The sequence below is a fragment of the Coregonus lavaretus genome (assembly GCF_964263955.1).
Source record: "Coregonus lavaretus genome assembly, chromosome: 8".
Lineage (NCBI taxonomy): Eukaryota > Metazoa > Chordata > Actinopteri > Salmoniformes > Salmonidae > Coregonus > Coregonus lavaretus.
The window spans coordinates 3,326,921-3,343,803 of record NC_139995.1 but is presented as its reverse complement, the minus strand read 5'-3'; the positions used below and the strand labels follow the sequence as shown (position 1 = coordinate 3,343,803).

The following is a 16,883-nucleotide window of genomic DNA, read 5'->3' as shown; positions in this document are numbered from 1 at the left end:
AAATGCAATTTTAGAATATGGAGGGGACATGTCCCCAGTGAAAGTAGCGCCCCTGTGTAAAACAGTCTATAAACCAACTGTGTTTAATGCCTTTGAAGGCTATTATAGCTATGATCTGTTTTCAGCGCTTATAGGAAGTTTTATAATGCACTATACTGCATGATAGAATGTAATTTAAATACATTTTGTTCATATGATATAGTGTTACTTTTTTCTCTCTGCTCTTACAGATCACCTATAAGGCTCTGAGCTCCTTGGACCCCAGTGCAGACCTGACCACCCAGCGCGGCAGGGTGTTCAAGCTACGCAACGAGACCCACCACCTGTTTGTGGGGCTTTACCCTGGCACCACCTACTTCTTCACCCTCAAAGCCAGCACCAACAAAGGTTTTGGACCCCCTGTTACCACCCGCATCGCCACGAAGATAGCAGGTGAGTAAGACTTGTTCAGAGCAGATAGTCTTAATAGTGGTGTTTCGTTGGTGTCAGAAATGCACATACATACAACTACAAGCACTATGACAGAAATTATGTTACCATAGCAGCAGTTTTTTTCTCCTTTTTCCTTTTTTCTTTTGTATGTTTTATGAAAGTAAAAAAAAGACACCGTGAAATGCTCTGTTTTCTAAAAATACCTTTCAGAACAAGGCGCGAACACATGACTAAGACTAGTAAGGCCAGTGTATTATTCTTCATTCTTAAATTCTTTTTTTATTTTTTTATGGACACACCTTCTCAGTAAAACAGTGACCCTTCAAATGTGTACATAGGGATTACATGCTGGGAATGATTCATGAAGTTGTATGAGACTCACAGTGGAAATTAAGCTAGAGTAGAATAATATCTACATACTGTACATATGCTGAGGTCAAACAAAGTTGGGGATGAAGATTGGCACGTTATTAACACATCAATTTAATGCTGTTGCTGACGGTCAAAATATCACTGAAATGACAACTCTCTCCTTGAAGTTCTTGATGATCCGATAAATGGCTGATTTAGGTGCAATCTTACTAGCAGCAATATCCTTGCCTGTGAAGCCCTTTTTGTGCAAAGCAATGATGACGGCACATGTTTCCTTGCAGGTAACCATGGTTAACAGAGGAAGAACAATGATTTCAAGCACCACCTTCCTTTTAAAGCTTCCAGTCTGTTGTTCTAACTCAATCAGCATGACAGAGTGATCTCCAGCCTTGTCCTCGTCAACACTCTCACCTGTGTTAACAAGAGAATCATTGACATGATGGCAGCTGGTCCTTTTGTGGCAGGGCTGAAATGCAGTGGAAATGTTTTTGGGGGATTTTCATGGCAAAGGGGGACTTTGCAATTAATTGCAATTCATCTGATCACTCTTCGTGACATTCTGGAGTATATGCAAATTACCATCATCAAAACTGAAGCAGAAGACTTTGTGAAAATTAGTATTTGTGTCATTATCAAAACTTTTGACCACGACTGTAGACAGAATGTAGCAATCAAACAGTGAGCAATTGTTCATCATTGTCCACCATTCATTTGAACCACGTCATTCCTGACATTCATAGATAGAAATGGTGTAACACAAGCATGAAGGATTTGTCTTCTTATCTCTGAAAGTAAACATTCCCTGTCTTAGTTGTCAGTCATGCAACAGACTAGAGCCTTGATGGCCTGGAGCATCAACGCCTCTCTCTTTGAATCCCTGAACGAATTGGCATATCTAATTCCAGCCTTGATTTATCTAATCAAGGTTGTCCGATTAATGTTTTGGAGATAATGAAGACGTGACATTTGAAAGAGATGGCACAATCGTGACGTGTATAGGGCAAGGTTTTCACACCAACACGCTTCTGTTAGGGTACATCTTTTTAAAAGGTCAATCTTTAGCAATGGCTTCATGGACAACATTGACTTAAGCGTATTCCATAGATGGAGATGGTATATTTACTGTTACTGTATGCCATACTCCATTGTGGATTAGCTTCAGCAATCACAGGGCTAAATCCACTATTGTCATGATGTCAGGGGACCAAGTTTGTTTTAAATATAGGAATTCAACAGGGTTGTGTTCATTAAGCAACAAAAGTAACAAAAACAGACTCAATCATATTAGTCATTCATGGAAAAACATTTTAAAAGTTTTCTGTGTCGTGCCCTAATGAACACTTACTTGATCTCATCCCCTCTGAATCTTTTCCCACCAGCCCCATCGATGCCGGAGTACGAGACAGACACGCCCCCTCTGAACGAGACAGACACCACCATCACAGTTCTGCTGAAGCCTGCCCAATCCAGAGGAGCTCCCGTCAGGTACCACACTATGACATCACTTCCTGTCAACAGTTACATGTCCAAGTGTCTCCATTTTGGAAGTGTTAACTTCAACTTAGTCTGCTTCAAAAGTGAAAACTCTGGTATAAAGCCTAACTCACAATTTGTTTTGCATGACATTATGGAGGTGTCAGATTGGCAAAATGATTGTGTGTGGAAAGATTTTATATTAAATTGTATTAATTGGTTGTTTTAACTGCTTATCTGCACACTAAGAAATTAATTTGTTCTTACACAACACGACAATACAGTTTTCGCTTAGGCCTAATTGCACAGGGTTTTACTAGTGTTACCTCTTTCTTTCTCTAAAAAGACAAGTTACAAGCACCGAATCCACTTCATATTTATCCCAACCTTGAAATGGTTCGCCGAAGTCCAAAGAATCTCCTAAATGAAAAACGGAATTATTGTTGTTCTGCTGGGTGTTTTGAGGTATTAGAAGCAGTCATTCATATAAGTGCAATTTGTATGCAAAATGCATTAAGGGGATCAAGTTCAATTTGCATTGTAGTTGGCAGAGCAACACAGTTCTTTTAAAAGTTTCATTGCATTTAGTTCCAGTTTTGAAAACACAGCCTTGACAAAACAGTCACGACATACTAACTTATGCCAATTCAACACTACTGGCCGTTGGCTTGGAACAACAGCTTAACCGCTTTAGGAACATGAACCGCAAGCAGTTTGTTGACATTCATGAAAATGTGGTTCACGTGTGCATATTGAAATAGGACATTTTGTGCTCAACCTAACAACCCAGAAGGAAACTATTTCCCAGTGTTAACCGAATACCTCAATTGCCCTTATGGGCTAACATTTGGTCAGAAAGAAAATGCTTATGTACTTGCTATTGGGCTATCAATATTTCCAGGCCTTGTGTAGCATTATATAATTGAAATATCTGAAGGGAATAATGCACTTGTGAAATTGTTAAATAGGAATTTATATCCAAGTGTATACAGTATTCTCTAATTTAATATAATACACATGCTATATAACATTTTCTGATGTAGCAACTACTAAATCCTTTCATAAACACTTCAAATATGCCCCTAAGTGATACCAGATGTGCATGAGGTTCATTGCCACATGTCAAATCAAATCACATTTTATTTGTCACATACGCCGAATACAACGGGTGTAGACTTAACCGTGAAATGCTTGCTTACGAGCCCTTCCCAATGATGCAGAGTTAAAAAATAATACTAAAAATAAAAATAGTAACAATAAAATACACAAGAATGGAGCTATATACAGGGAGTACCAGTACCAGATCAATTTGCAGGGGTATGAGGTATTTGAGGTAGATATGTACATGAAGGCTGGGTAAAGTGACTAGGCATCAGGATATATAATAATAAGAGTAAAATAATGAACAGAGTATGTGAGTGAGTGTATATATAGTCTTGTGAGTGTGAGTCAGTGCAAGATAGGGTTAGTGCAGATAGTCTGCTTTATATTGAAAACAAGTCATTACATGGTAAATATGGTAGCCTAAATTTCACATACAGATAATGCTTTAAAAAGTATAATGGTCTCTAGAACATAAAAGCTCTGCTTTAATGAAAATGTTTCATGTTTACCAAAAAAGCTCACGACAAGATCAGCCAGCTGTTACATCCATCCTGCACATATGGATACAACCAAGCCATTTTTCCAATGCACTTGTTTGGTCTCTGAAAGCCATTAGTTAGAAATGGATATTTGCTGTCAGAGAAAAGTGCACGCTCCTTTGGTCATCAGCAATTATCCCATATGAAAGATGCCAAATTAGAGGCTAGGATAATTTGCCCTAGTCCTTCACAGAAACATACAATTCCCTAATTGCATATAATTGTGAAGTGTGTTCTTGGCATAGATGGACGTAATTGCGGACAACCACTATGGAGCCCCAGGGCTCAAAAGAAGTGCTTATCCATTCATGAACCCCAGCGCAGAAACAAACCCTCCACTCATTACCTTACTTTCCATTGACAGGGCCTTTCAAAAAAGGCCAGTCTAAAGACAGCTCCCACTGGCTCCTCACTTCTAATTAGGGGTAGATTTCCCTCTACTGGTCCCTCACAGAAATGACTGCCCAATAGAAGTGCTCCCCCCGGACAAGTCTGTGTTTATATTCTAAGTATATAATATATTGTTTTCCACAGAGTTACCATTATTTTCCAAAAGGTCACCAAACATGATCTTTTTTTTTAGTCTGCATCTTCAACAGGTGATGGAATTCACGCTGGAGATATGAACGTACTAATCGCAAAGCAAAATGAAAGCTGGAAAACAGTCATGTGGTCAATTTGGAGTGGTATGAATAGTTCATTGGAGGTTAAGACAGAGCAGCAGTAAGACTCCTCTCTCTGCTCAGATAAACTTTGTATATAGCTTTAAACTGACCTTACACAAACTACAAACCCATTCTGTATGTACAACAGTATGGATATAGTCAGACATTAGGTGGTTCCTTATTAAATTCAATGATCTTTATGAATTAATTTTTAAATCAATATCACATTTCTTATGGAAACCCGGGTTTGAGTTTAGTGCCGTATGTATCAATCGTCTCAGTGTAGGAGTGCTGATACAGAATCAGGTACCCCTTGTCCATGTAATCTTATTCACTGTGATCTAAAATACCAAACTGATCCTAGATCACCACTACTACTCTGAGACGCCTCATACAGTGCTTTCAGAAAGTATCCACCACCCTTGACCTTTTTTCACATTTTGTTGTGTTACAGCCTGAATTTAAAATGTATTACATTGAATTTTTTTGTCACACACACACACAATACCTTTTAATGTCAAAGTGGAATTATGTTTTTTGTAATTTTTACAAATTAATTACAAATGAAAAGATTAAACGTCTTGAGTCAATAAGTATTCAAGCCCTTTGTTATGGCAAGCCTAGATAAGTGGAATGGTGCACAGTGTGCAATAATAGTGTTTAAGATGATTTTTTAATGACTACCTCATCTCTGTACCCCACACAAACAATTATCTGTAAGGTCCCTCAGTCGAGCAGAGAATTTCAAACACAGATTCAACGACAAAAACCAGGGAGGTTTTCCAATGCCTCGCAAAGAAGGGCACCTATTGGTAGATGGGTGAAAATGTTAAAAGGAGACATTGATTAACCCTTTGAGCATGGTGAAGTTATTAATTACACTTTGGATGGTGTATCAATACACCCAGTCACTACAAAGCTACAAGCGTCCTTCCTAACTCAGTTGCCGGAGAGGAAGGAAACCGCTCATGAGGCCATTGGTGACTTTAAAACAGTTTCAGAGTTTAATGGCTGTGACAGGAGAAAACTGAGGATGGATCAACAACATTGTGTTTACTCCACAATACTGACCTAAATGACAGAGTGAAAAGAATGAAACCTGTACAGAATACAAATATTCCAAAAAATGCATCCTGTAAGACGCTAAAGTAAAACAGAAAAAAATGTGGCAAAGAAATTAACTTTATGTCCTGAAAACAAAGTGCTGTTTAAGGCAACTCGAACACCACACATCACTGAGTGTCACGCTTCATATTTTCAAGCACGGTGGTGGCTGCATCATATGGGTATGCTTGTCATCGGCAAGGACTAGGGAGTTTTTTTTTGGATAAAAAGAAACGGAATAGAGCTAAGCATAGGCAAAATCCCAGAGGAAAACCTGGTTCAGTCTGCTTTCCAACAGACACTGGGAGACAAATTCACCTTTCAGCAGGACAATAACCCACAAACACAAGGTGAAATATATACTGGAGTTGCTTACCAAGACGACATTGAATGTTCCTGAGTGGCCTTGTTACAGTTTTGACTTAAATTGGCTTGAAAATCTATGGCAAGACTTGAAATGGCTGTCTACAACAACTTGACACAGCTTGAAATGTGTTACAAAGAATAATGTAAAATATTGTACAATTCAGGTGTGCAAAGCTCTTCTAGACTTCCCCAAAAAGACTCACAGCTGTAATCACTGCTAAAGGTGATTCTAACATGTATTGACTCAGGGGGTTGAATACTTATGTAATCAAGATATATTAGTGTCTTTTTTTCTTTTTTACAAATGTTAGAAGTTTTCTTCCACTTTCACGTTACAGAGTATTTTGTGTAGATCGTTGACAGAAAATGACAAATAAATTCACAACAAAATGTGGAAAAAGTCAAGGGGCGTGAATACTTTCTGAAGGCACTGGTCAGACCCCTGATTATGACCCTTGACCTTTGCCCTCTGCTCTCTCCCCAGTGTCTACCAGCTGGTGGTGAAAGAGGAACGCAAGCAGAAGGTGCGGCGGGCAGCCGACGCGCAGGAGTGCTTCCCCGTCCCCGTCAGCTTCAAAAATGCCTCCATTTTGGATTCGCCCCACTACTTTGCGGCGGAGCTCCCGCCCACCTACCTGACTGTTGTGCAGCCCTTCACCATAGGCGACAACAAGACCTACAACGGCTACTGGAACCCCCCTCTCTCTTCGTCCAAGAGCTACAGCATTTACTTCCAAGCCCTGAGCAAAGCCAATGGGGTGAGCTGTCATACCTCCTTTTAAGATCCATCACTGTTCAATTTCCATCGCTTATGTTGTCTAGATACAGATTACGGTTGTCACGCTACCAGTATCACCATACTCAGAAGTATCAAGACCAACAAACAAAACATGAAGCAAACTTAATTTCATTTTGGAAACAAACAAACAGCCTTACTGTCATTTGGAGTCATTTTCTAAGCTATAACACACAATTTATTTTACATAAAGCAGGTTTTTAAAAGACTGAAGAGTTTAGTCTGCTTTGTGTTTTCCTCTTTGCTATAACACATTGAGTATTGTAGTATCATGATAATGGTATTGTGTCAACCCTAATACAGATGGGAATGTCCTTTTAGTGAATAATGAAAGACCGCATTTTTCCCACGCTATCTTGAATCATATCAAGTTCTGTTTTTGAAGGTGTAATTTACTACGGGGTGCATGCTCCCCTTATTTCTGGTTTGAAATACAACTAAGTTTATTTATGATCTAGTACATACCTATCAGCCAAGTGAATGTACAGTAAAATTGCAAAAGGGATGTCCAATAGCATGTGCCTGTTCTTTTTGTTTTGCCAAATCGTAAACAGCATGCAAATGTATGGCTCTCTAGCTCTTCTTAACCTCTATGTGATCGTTGTCCCGTATACGGGACGGTTCAGCTAACGTGCGCTAATGTGATTAGCATGACTGTTGTAAGTAACAGCAAACTTTCCAGGACATAGACATGTCTTATATGGGCAGAAAGCTTAAATTCTTCTTAATCTAACTGCACTGTCCAATTTACAGTAGCTCTTACAGTAAAACAATACCATGCTATTGTTTGAGGAGAATGCACAACAACAAAAAACTTATCACGGCAACTGGTTTGATACATTCACCTCTGAAGGTAAATAATATACTTTTTAATTCAGTAATCTTGCTCTGATTTGTCATCCTAAGGGTCCCAGAGATCAAATGTAGCATAGTTTTGTTTGATAAAATCAATTTTTATATTCAAATGTAGGAACTGGGTTCTACAGTTTGAACCCCTGTTGTCTCTGGCTCCACACCCACTCCGCCCGGCCATCTAGATGTATGAAAGTTAGTGTATAAGCTAATGATCCATCATGTATGAAATTCCTGGGAGTTTTGTAGGTTCTCTATAGTTATGTACTTGAAAATGTATCAATTGACCAATTCGGCACATTTGGACAGACTTTATACAAAATAGTCCAGTATTGCAATGCTTCACTGGATCAATCTGAAACTTTGCACACACACTGCTACCACCTAGTGGCCAAAATCTAAATTGCGCCGAAACTGCAATATTATATTGTGGCCTTTCTCTTGCATTTCAAAAATAAATAGAATTTTTTGTATTATCTTTTTCCAGATGTAATGTGTTATATACTTCTACATTAATTTCACATTTCCACAAACTTCAAAGTGTTTCCTTTCAAATGGTATCAAGAATATGCATATCATTGCTTCAGGTCCTGAGTTACAGGCAGTTAGATTTGGGTATGTCATTTTAGGAGAAAATTGAAAAAAGGGTCCGATCCTTTTAATCGTAAAAGGTTATACTATGAAATAGATTTTAGAAATCGCTTAAAACTAGAGGGTGTTCAATAATGTGGTTCAGCGTGCCTGAGCGCTGGTTACATCGACTTCATGCTTTGATTGGATCTCAGTCAATTCAATCTGAGTTTTAGGAAAAGTTAGAATTTTTTAAAATAAAGTCATGCATAAAATATGGATTTAGCTTGGTAGTTTAGACCTGCCATCAAGGATAAGTCATTTATTTCACCTCTCTCGTTCCTTAATCTGTTTCTCTGTCGAAACCTCAGAGGGACGAGTATAACTATTTTCACTTATATTTTCCCCTATTACATTCAAGTTAGATAACATAAATGTAAAATCAAGTGTGGCTTAACTGTCACTCTGTGGCTTTAAAGTACGCCAGCCCATCATTATTATTTAATCTAATGGTTTTTCCATTTAGCCATTGTCACAAATGTAAATGCTCAGTGTAAACATGTTGACTGCTGCTACTCACTTATATTCTCCATCTTTCAATAGACTACATAGTGTACATACTGACGGTACTGTGTGTATTCCCTTACCGACTACTACAGCATGAAATACCCATGTGATTTGAGTTGTGCATGATGGCAGCACAGCTTGGATCCCTAGTTTGCTCATGAAGTCTCCTGTCACGGGTGGCATCCCTAAGATGCCACTCTTTCATCCTTTCATTGTGCCAATTAGAAAGCATGCACATCAAATGAGCCCGAGCAGGCTTTTCCAAAGCTCTGCGATGCCACCCAAGCCCCCCGACATAAAAGACAATAAACTAAATTTGCCTTGGGGAGGAGAGTTTAAGTCTGGATAGAGACATAGGAAGGGAGAGAGAGAGATAGTGAGAGAAAAGGGGGTTGGGGAAGGCTCTTCCTCCTAGTACAGACGAGCTGTCTGCTGATTCCTCAGCCAGGGCGGGTGCCAACTGCAGTCACCAACTCTCCTGACACTGCCAATTGCGCTTGAAACAACCCCCTCCCTGGCCTCTCAAGTCCCCCAGGCTTCTTTCTTGAGTCCAGGCTGCTTGTCCTAAACATCAGTTGCTAGAAGGGCAGCCATATTGACTGACTGGTCATATTTGTGGCAGAATTTGCTCCCCCCAGGATATGATGTTAAGGCTTGACAATTAGGAGACAACACACCCTCTCCATTTCCTGTAGTACCAACCAGAGGGGAGCAAATACATATTTTTGAAAGTGTGCTTTTGCCCAACATGTAGAATTTTGAACATGGTGAGGTACAGAGAGAAACTATATGTTTACGGAGCAGTATTCAGGTGCTTTCAACGTTGCACAAAGCAAAGAGCTGAACCTGTACGGTAACACAGAAAGATGGTGGAGAAATGAAACAAAGCAGGTGGCACTTTGAGAAAATGGCCTCCAAATGCAGCCCTCCCCTTGACTTGTAAAAAGGCTCACGTCGGCCATGCAGCCTCTAATTAACTACAGTTCACCCGAAGTGGAGGGCAGGAGAAGCTGGGGGAGATGTTTTTCGTATGACAGTGGGTGTCAAACAAATTTGACTCCCCTGTACTCGGCACACAACGGGAAGAGCATCCATCAGAATGAGCACTCGCTGTAAAAACCAGAGTGCCTTACCCCACTGTCCCGTGGCAGACAGACAGTCTGAGACAAACCAGACTATCACTAAGTAATGATGTCGGTGCTTTGGCCTGTCCCCAGAGGCAGTTAAAGTGAGTCAAAATTAAATGTGCTCATCTCGTGTTGCTTCCTCTTAAACACTTCCTTATTGGGCTGTTTCAGTTCTGACTGTATCTGAAGATAATCACCTTCAAGCCTTTCAAAGATCCTGTGACAAATTGTTCGGTCACGTATGGTTCCTTTCGTGTCAGGCCCAAATTATTGTCTCTTGCTATGTGAAAGTGTCTGTTTCTTTCTTTCTTTATTTACTAATTAGTTATTTTGAGTCATAGTGTTTTGGGGTGGATGGAGAAAGAGTTTGTTTTTATTCTGTCTTTTACTTGTTTTTGTTAAGGGGCATAATTATCATGTCATTTCAGCACATCAAAAGTACCACATTTTGCTTTACTGCTTATCTTTAGCGTTAGTTCCTGGAAAGGCGCATGACATGTCGGACCACAGTTTAGACTGGTGATGTGAGCGTGTTAGGACTCTGGGGCTGTCTGTGTTTCCTACAGCAGTTCCACCAGCTGCACCACAGGGACTTGGTATTCAGCTCAGGCTAGCGCTGTTAGCCACAAGATGTGTTCCAACTCCCAACTAGAGACCTGCATCTGCAACTCAGCCAAGCAGCATTTAAACAACAACCCATAAATAACTTTCCAGTATCAGAAAGACTATAAATTGACTCTACATTTATTAAGTCTACTGCTCATACTCTTGAGGCTTTCTCATTTCCATCTTGTTGTAAAAGCTTTTGCAAATGGCCACCTCCTTTCAGGTCGAGCCCATGCATAAGCGGAGTGTTGTGAAACAGGCGAGCGGTGGTGAATGGGGAATTCTCTTTTGGCTTTTCACACGTTTTTTCAATGGATTGCCAGGTGCTTTGAAGTGGAGGTCACGCGTATCAAAAATGCCCTTGAACTCAGCTGACATCGGTGACCATTTGTTTTCGTTCATCAAGCTCCTGTTATCATGTTCCTCGGCCAACTAGCCCTCTCTCCAGGGAGGTGGTTCATAAAAACTTTTACGAGCACTTATCAGCCACTCTAAATTAGAGAGGGAATAAAACACAGCAAAAAGATGCCAGAATCAATGTAGATTTATATGGAGAGTCAAAAAGAGAAAAAGGTGCCCCTTCTCTCTGTTAAATATTCACTTAGGGGAGGAATAAGTGACGGAAGAAAGAGACGAGCACCTTTTATTTTTTTGAGGATGATAGTGTTCCCTAAACACCTGCCAAATTTACTATATAGACATTATAGTAGTGCCACGACTACTTGCCTCTCAAATGAAGTTAGTCGATCCATATTATCCTTGTTTCCTTCTCTTCTCCAATCCCTACTGAAGAAGATAATCTCCTAGGGATTCTTCCATATCAGCAGCTCTATCTCAGGATCTTCTAAGAGATGCTTTTAGACCCTCAAATCCTAGATACTCTCTCTTTCTCTCTGTACCCTCTCCCTCATCACGTACAGGTCATAGAAATGGAACAAGAGTACTAATACCTCAATGATATAGGCAAGCTCTACTATTATTTCTCCTTATTTTCCATGTTTTTATCAGGTCTTGGCCTTCCTTCCATCTCTATCTCTCTCACCTGTCTTTTATAAGCAGGCCTGATGCTGAGGTGTGGTTTCAATTCCACCCCTGTGCCCACAGGCTCCGGACCTGGAACAGCATGGGGATACACACACTGTGTGTCTGATTAAGAGAGATAGGCTGTGTTTGTGTGCAGGGCTGGGTGAAGGGCTGGGGTGAAGGGCCTGTGGATGGATGATTCGGGGCAGAAGGGGCAGGCGGTGGGTTATAAAAGCCTGCTGCAGAAAAAACTTCCCTCTCCCCTGTGCTCTCACACAGGGCTGGGTTTGTGAAGGCAGACTGTGGGAGGTTACACACCAGAGAGAGAGAGAGTAAAGGAGGAGAGCGAGAGAGAGACAGAGAGAAAGGGGAATGAAATAGAAAAAATACAGAGCAAGAAAGCGAGAGAAAGAGGGAGACTCTCTTTCCTTTTTCCTCCTCTCCAAACAGGGATCATAAGGTTGCTGAGAGTGTGCCCTGATGCTGGATTGATATTACTATTAGAAGTGAAAGGGCGTGTGGATAGGGCACAGAGGGAGCAGAAGCAATTCCCCCCTAAGTTCAGTGGATGTGTCTGGGTTATGACATCATGCTGGAAGTGTATATGCCTGTGCTTGTGTGTGGAGTGTGGATCTCTTCGGACCTCAGCAGATGCTCTTATCTCAAGAAAGAGACATGTTAAAGTGCACTCATTATTACACTGTCATGACTTGCCCTCATGGGTTGAGGATCAAACATGCCAGCTAGGCAAAGGTTTGAGCACACCTTTTCCTGGGGGCCAGTTTTATGACCGGTCGTAAATACCGTGCAGACTTTCTCTTCATTGCCATGAAGTATTGGGTGAAAGGACCCCTTTGTTAACAAAGGAAGTCTTCCTGCCAAGACTCCAACATCCAAATGTGGATAATGAAACAATATTCCTACTTAAAAGAATGTGGTAAATGGTTGGTGGGGACTTAAAGAACAATCATGTCAAATTCTTTACTATGTTGTGACGTCATTAAATACGGTGGAACATCATAACTGTATCTCTGGGGGGTACACTTCCCAGTTATGTGGTTTGCATCTAATTGTTGTATAAAACAAATGATTAAGTATTATAATACTTTTGTGAAGATAACAATGTGATTTTAGCATTCTAGATGAGATGATTGTTTTCCGTATTGATTTGTTCTCAGTCAGTGGCCACGCCCAGATGAGCACAAACATGATGGAACACCCCTTTTACCCCAAGTGCATAAAAAGCCTTGTCACGAAATTCACCTCAGACCAGCAGACGTGAAGCGTGAGCTAAACGTTGCAAATGGTTGAATTTCTACCAGACCAGGAAGCCCACGGCTTAAAATGGTTGACACTCTACAAGACCAGCAGACGTGAAGTGTGAGCTAAACGTTACAAAATGGTTTAAAACTACATCTCCATTACCAAAGGAAGACCAAGCATACAATGGTATAAGCCAGATGGTTGAATTTCTAAAAGACCAACAAGCGTGAAGCAGAAGCTACACGTTACAAAATGTTTGGACCAGAAAACGTGAGACGTTAGTCCACACGTTTGAAATTGAGAAACTCTGAAACGCTCAACCTCTACACAAGGTGAAGAAGAAGACAATGCACTCGACCTTATCATTTCAGTCTGCAGCTGGCATGTATAGTCGTCTAGAGAACTTTCACTAAAGACACGAGAGGGAAGGACAATCCCTCTCAGACAACCGCTGGTACATCTGAAGTATCCATTCTAACCACGACTACGACCAGAAACTCTACCAAGGGCATTGGGATCTCTGGTGGGCAAACCAGAGTCCTACATCATCAACTCAACTATCGAGGACAGCTACACGTAAATACATGTTTAATTTCTAATCCGAATGAGCGTAGTTTCCAAAGTAACCATGATAGTTTGAATCTCTCTCTCCCTTCCACTCTGACCCTCCTTCTACGCAAGCAGTCGTGCTAATGTTAGTCCAGTCCACTAGGGACCCGTTTTCATTGTATTATGTTAGTAATCAATAACCTGTGTGTGTGTGTGTGTGTGTGTGTTTGTATTGTGTTATTATTTAGTTAGTTAGTAAATAAATAATTAAGCCAATTTGTGTATTGCTGATTCATCAATAAGGTTAGGGTTCTTGCAGGTTCAAGGATTATGCGACGTTCAAAATGAGACTTATAAGAGGTAATTATTTGATAAGTGACTGTTATCGATATATAACATATATATATTCTAAGAGTTTAATTCGGGAGATGGTAACTCGTTAAACAACTTCTTCTGTGGTGCCCCAAATTCCGAATTAGTTCATTGTTACATGATTCATTTAATCGAGTGACAATTAAACATAGTTAGGTGATTCGATAAATAACAGTCATACATTAAAGTAAGTAACGTCACGACAACACTCAGAAGTCTGTCACTGACTAACTTGACTTAGTCCCTTTGGTTTCTTTTGGAGTATATGGCGTTCACCATAGCTCTCCACCTCACTCTTCTCTGGGCAAGGGCTTTTACTCCAGTTGGTTTTTGGCCTTCCCTTCTTTCTATTTCATTGTGAGTTGTAGTCCTTTGCCTGTCTTGTTACGTTAATCGTGTTTTTGAGTGTCCAATTCACCTACATTTCCTTCTCCTGATCAGTCTGTCACAGTATATTTATTGTATAGGCTCAAAATCTACGGTAGTTAATAGTAGTTGGCACCAATATTGACCTGTTATTGAGGTAAAAATAAAAAGCTGTAAGTTTAGTATGTGGTATATCTTTGTTTAACATCTGTTTCCCTTTATGTGCTCAGATAATACCAGATGTAAGCTTTGTAAACGTTGTAACGGATTGATGGGAAAATCAATCAGACATGGCTATCCAACATATTTTGAATAACCCCTCATACTACTGACTGGGGTCATTTTGACCCTAGAGACATATTTCTGATTATAGCCCAAAGGTGGTTCATTCAATTATTCAAATTTGTCATGACTTTGTCAATCAACTTGTTCTTAATAAATCTAAATCATTGTTTAGTGTTTCTGTATCAATATGGACTTTTAAAAAATACAAGTCCTTTGAGGTAATTTTGACCCCAGCCAAAAACAACTAATTCCAGCTATAGTAATTTGATAAATAGGACATTTATTTGAATCTAGGTTTCTCTGGAGACATAATAACATGTTATCCATGTCACAGAGGGTGGAGGGGGACCTGTATCAGAACTCAGATACGCACAGAGAGCTGTGTTGGTGTGTATTCCCCAAAAAGTAGTTATTCTAGGGCAAATCTAAAAAAGTATTTATTTGAATCCAGGTTTCTCTGGAGACATAATATTAAGTTATCAGAGGGTGGAGGGGGACCTGTATTAGTGATTTTGACCAGATAGACAGATCACCTGCAGAGATGGAGCACCTTATGTACTGGTTATAACAAGGTATCAAAATTACCTTACATACTGTATATGCTTGGTTGCAGTCAAAACAGCTCATAAAAGTATGTCAGTGGTATGAACACTTGGTAGAATTGTAATAAAGAAACAACCTACCCTCTAAATGTACACATAGTGCTATATTGGTATGTATTCTCAGAAAAATACTTATTCAACAGGATTCCTATAATATCCTCCAATATTATATATGTGCAACTTGTTATGGTATTTGAGTTGCTATAACATTTGGTTTGAAGTGACTTTGAGGATTTGGGCATGTTTTTTGAAGCATTCTGCCTTAGGCCCTACCACTCCCATTGTTTCACTAGCAGTGATGCTGGCTGTGGGGTGAGTATATAAAGAAAACTAAGCTTTTTTTTTGGTCATTGCCTCTCAAGATCAATGGATGAATCACTTTCTGTCAATACAATTAAGTATATTTCACATTTTGGTGTACCGCCCCTTTAAATGGGAGTCATTTTTACCACATAAATATGTCAAAATGAGTATTTTCTTAAAAAAATCTAAAAACGGCCTCCCGAGTGGCGCAGCGGTCTAAGGCACTGTATCGCATTGAGGCATCGGCTGCGAACCGGGAGACCCATGAGGCGGCGCACAATTGGCCCAGCGTCGTCCGGGTTAGGGGAGGGTTTGGCCGGCCGGGATGTCCTTGTCCCATCGCGCTCTAGAGTCACCTGTGGCGGGCCGGGCGCATGAACGCTGACACGGTCACCAGTTGTATGGTGTTTCCTCCGACACATTGGTGCGGCTGACTTCCGGGTTAAGTGAGCAGTGTGTCAAGAAGCAGTGCGGCTTGGCAGGGTCGTGTTTCGGAGGACGCATGGCTCTCGACCTTCGCCACTCTCGAGTCCATACGGGAGTTGCAGTGACGGGACAAGACTATAAAAATAGTATTTTAAAAACGAAATGGTACTACAATCAAATGATGGTAAATCAGCTTTTTAGTACTTATGTGGATTGTACTTTGGAAAAAAGCTTTACCTTTTTAAAGGGGAATTGCCCCCTCTGATTTGGGCTTGTTTTTTGGCTTGCTCCTCAGGAAATGCTTGACAGAAGCCAAATGTGAGTTGGCTTGGGGGTGTGGTTAGGGCTGTCACGGTGACCATATTATCACCACACCGGCGGTCACGAGTCATGACCGCAGTCAAATTCCATGTGACCATTTAGTCAAGGTAACTAGGATTCTACAATCTCTGATGCTGCTGATGGTCATTAGTAGCCTACCAAAAAGCTTGTACTCAGCACTCTATTGTGCCTCTAATCACTCTGAGATCAGTGCAAATGTTTTAGAAAATCAAACACTTCATGAGAGCCCATGACCTCATGTTGCGCAACATTTCTATAGGCTATGCAATTGCGTGAGAAAACAGAGTTTTGATAGCCTCTATTAAAAAGAGTAGGATCCAATCAGCATTCTATAAACTAGGCCTACTATATTTATTTCTAAACATTCCTAATATTAAGCACATTGCTTCACTTTACAACAGTATAGCCTACCTGGCTGGCCTGAAAATTAACCACAGGAAAAGTGTAATCGATTCGCTATTTAAGTGCATAGATTATGTGTATTTTTTTCCCTATACCCCTTTTCCGAGACAGGTTCATGATGATGGTCCAAACTAATTTCACACATATATTATTTAGTATACACTACCAGTCAAAAGTTTGGACACACCTACACAGTCAAGGGTTTTTCTAAATATTTTTTACATTGTAGAATAATAGTAAAGACATCAACACTATGAAATAACACATATAGTAGTAACCAAAAAAGTGTTAAACATATCAAAATATATTTTATATTTGAGATTCTTCAAATAGCCACCCTTTGACAGCTTTGCACACTCTTGACATTCTCTCAACCA

General features: G+C 40.2%; 1 protein-coding gene across 1 annotated transcript in view; it reads left to right on the top strand.

Annotated features, from left to right (window-relative positions):
* Nucleotides 1–16,883, top strand: part of LOC311133416 (receptor-type tyrosine-protein phosphatase T-like) — a gene marked incomplete at both ends in the record, with an annotated part of 396,537 nt that overhangs the window by 213,868 nt on the left and 165,786 nt on the right. Inside the window, 3 exons of the mRNA XM_084166909.1 lie at nucleotides 231–432; nucleotides 2,184–2,289; nucleotides 6,540–6,813. Coding sequence (XP_084023035.1) covers nucleotides 231–432; nucleotides 2,184–2,289; nucleotides 6,540–6,813 — 582 coding nt within the window. The remainder of the gene's footprint in view (nucleotides 1–230; nucleotides 433–2,183; nucleotides 2,290–6,539; nucleotides 6,814–16,883) is intronic.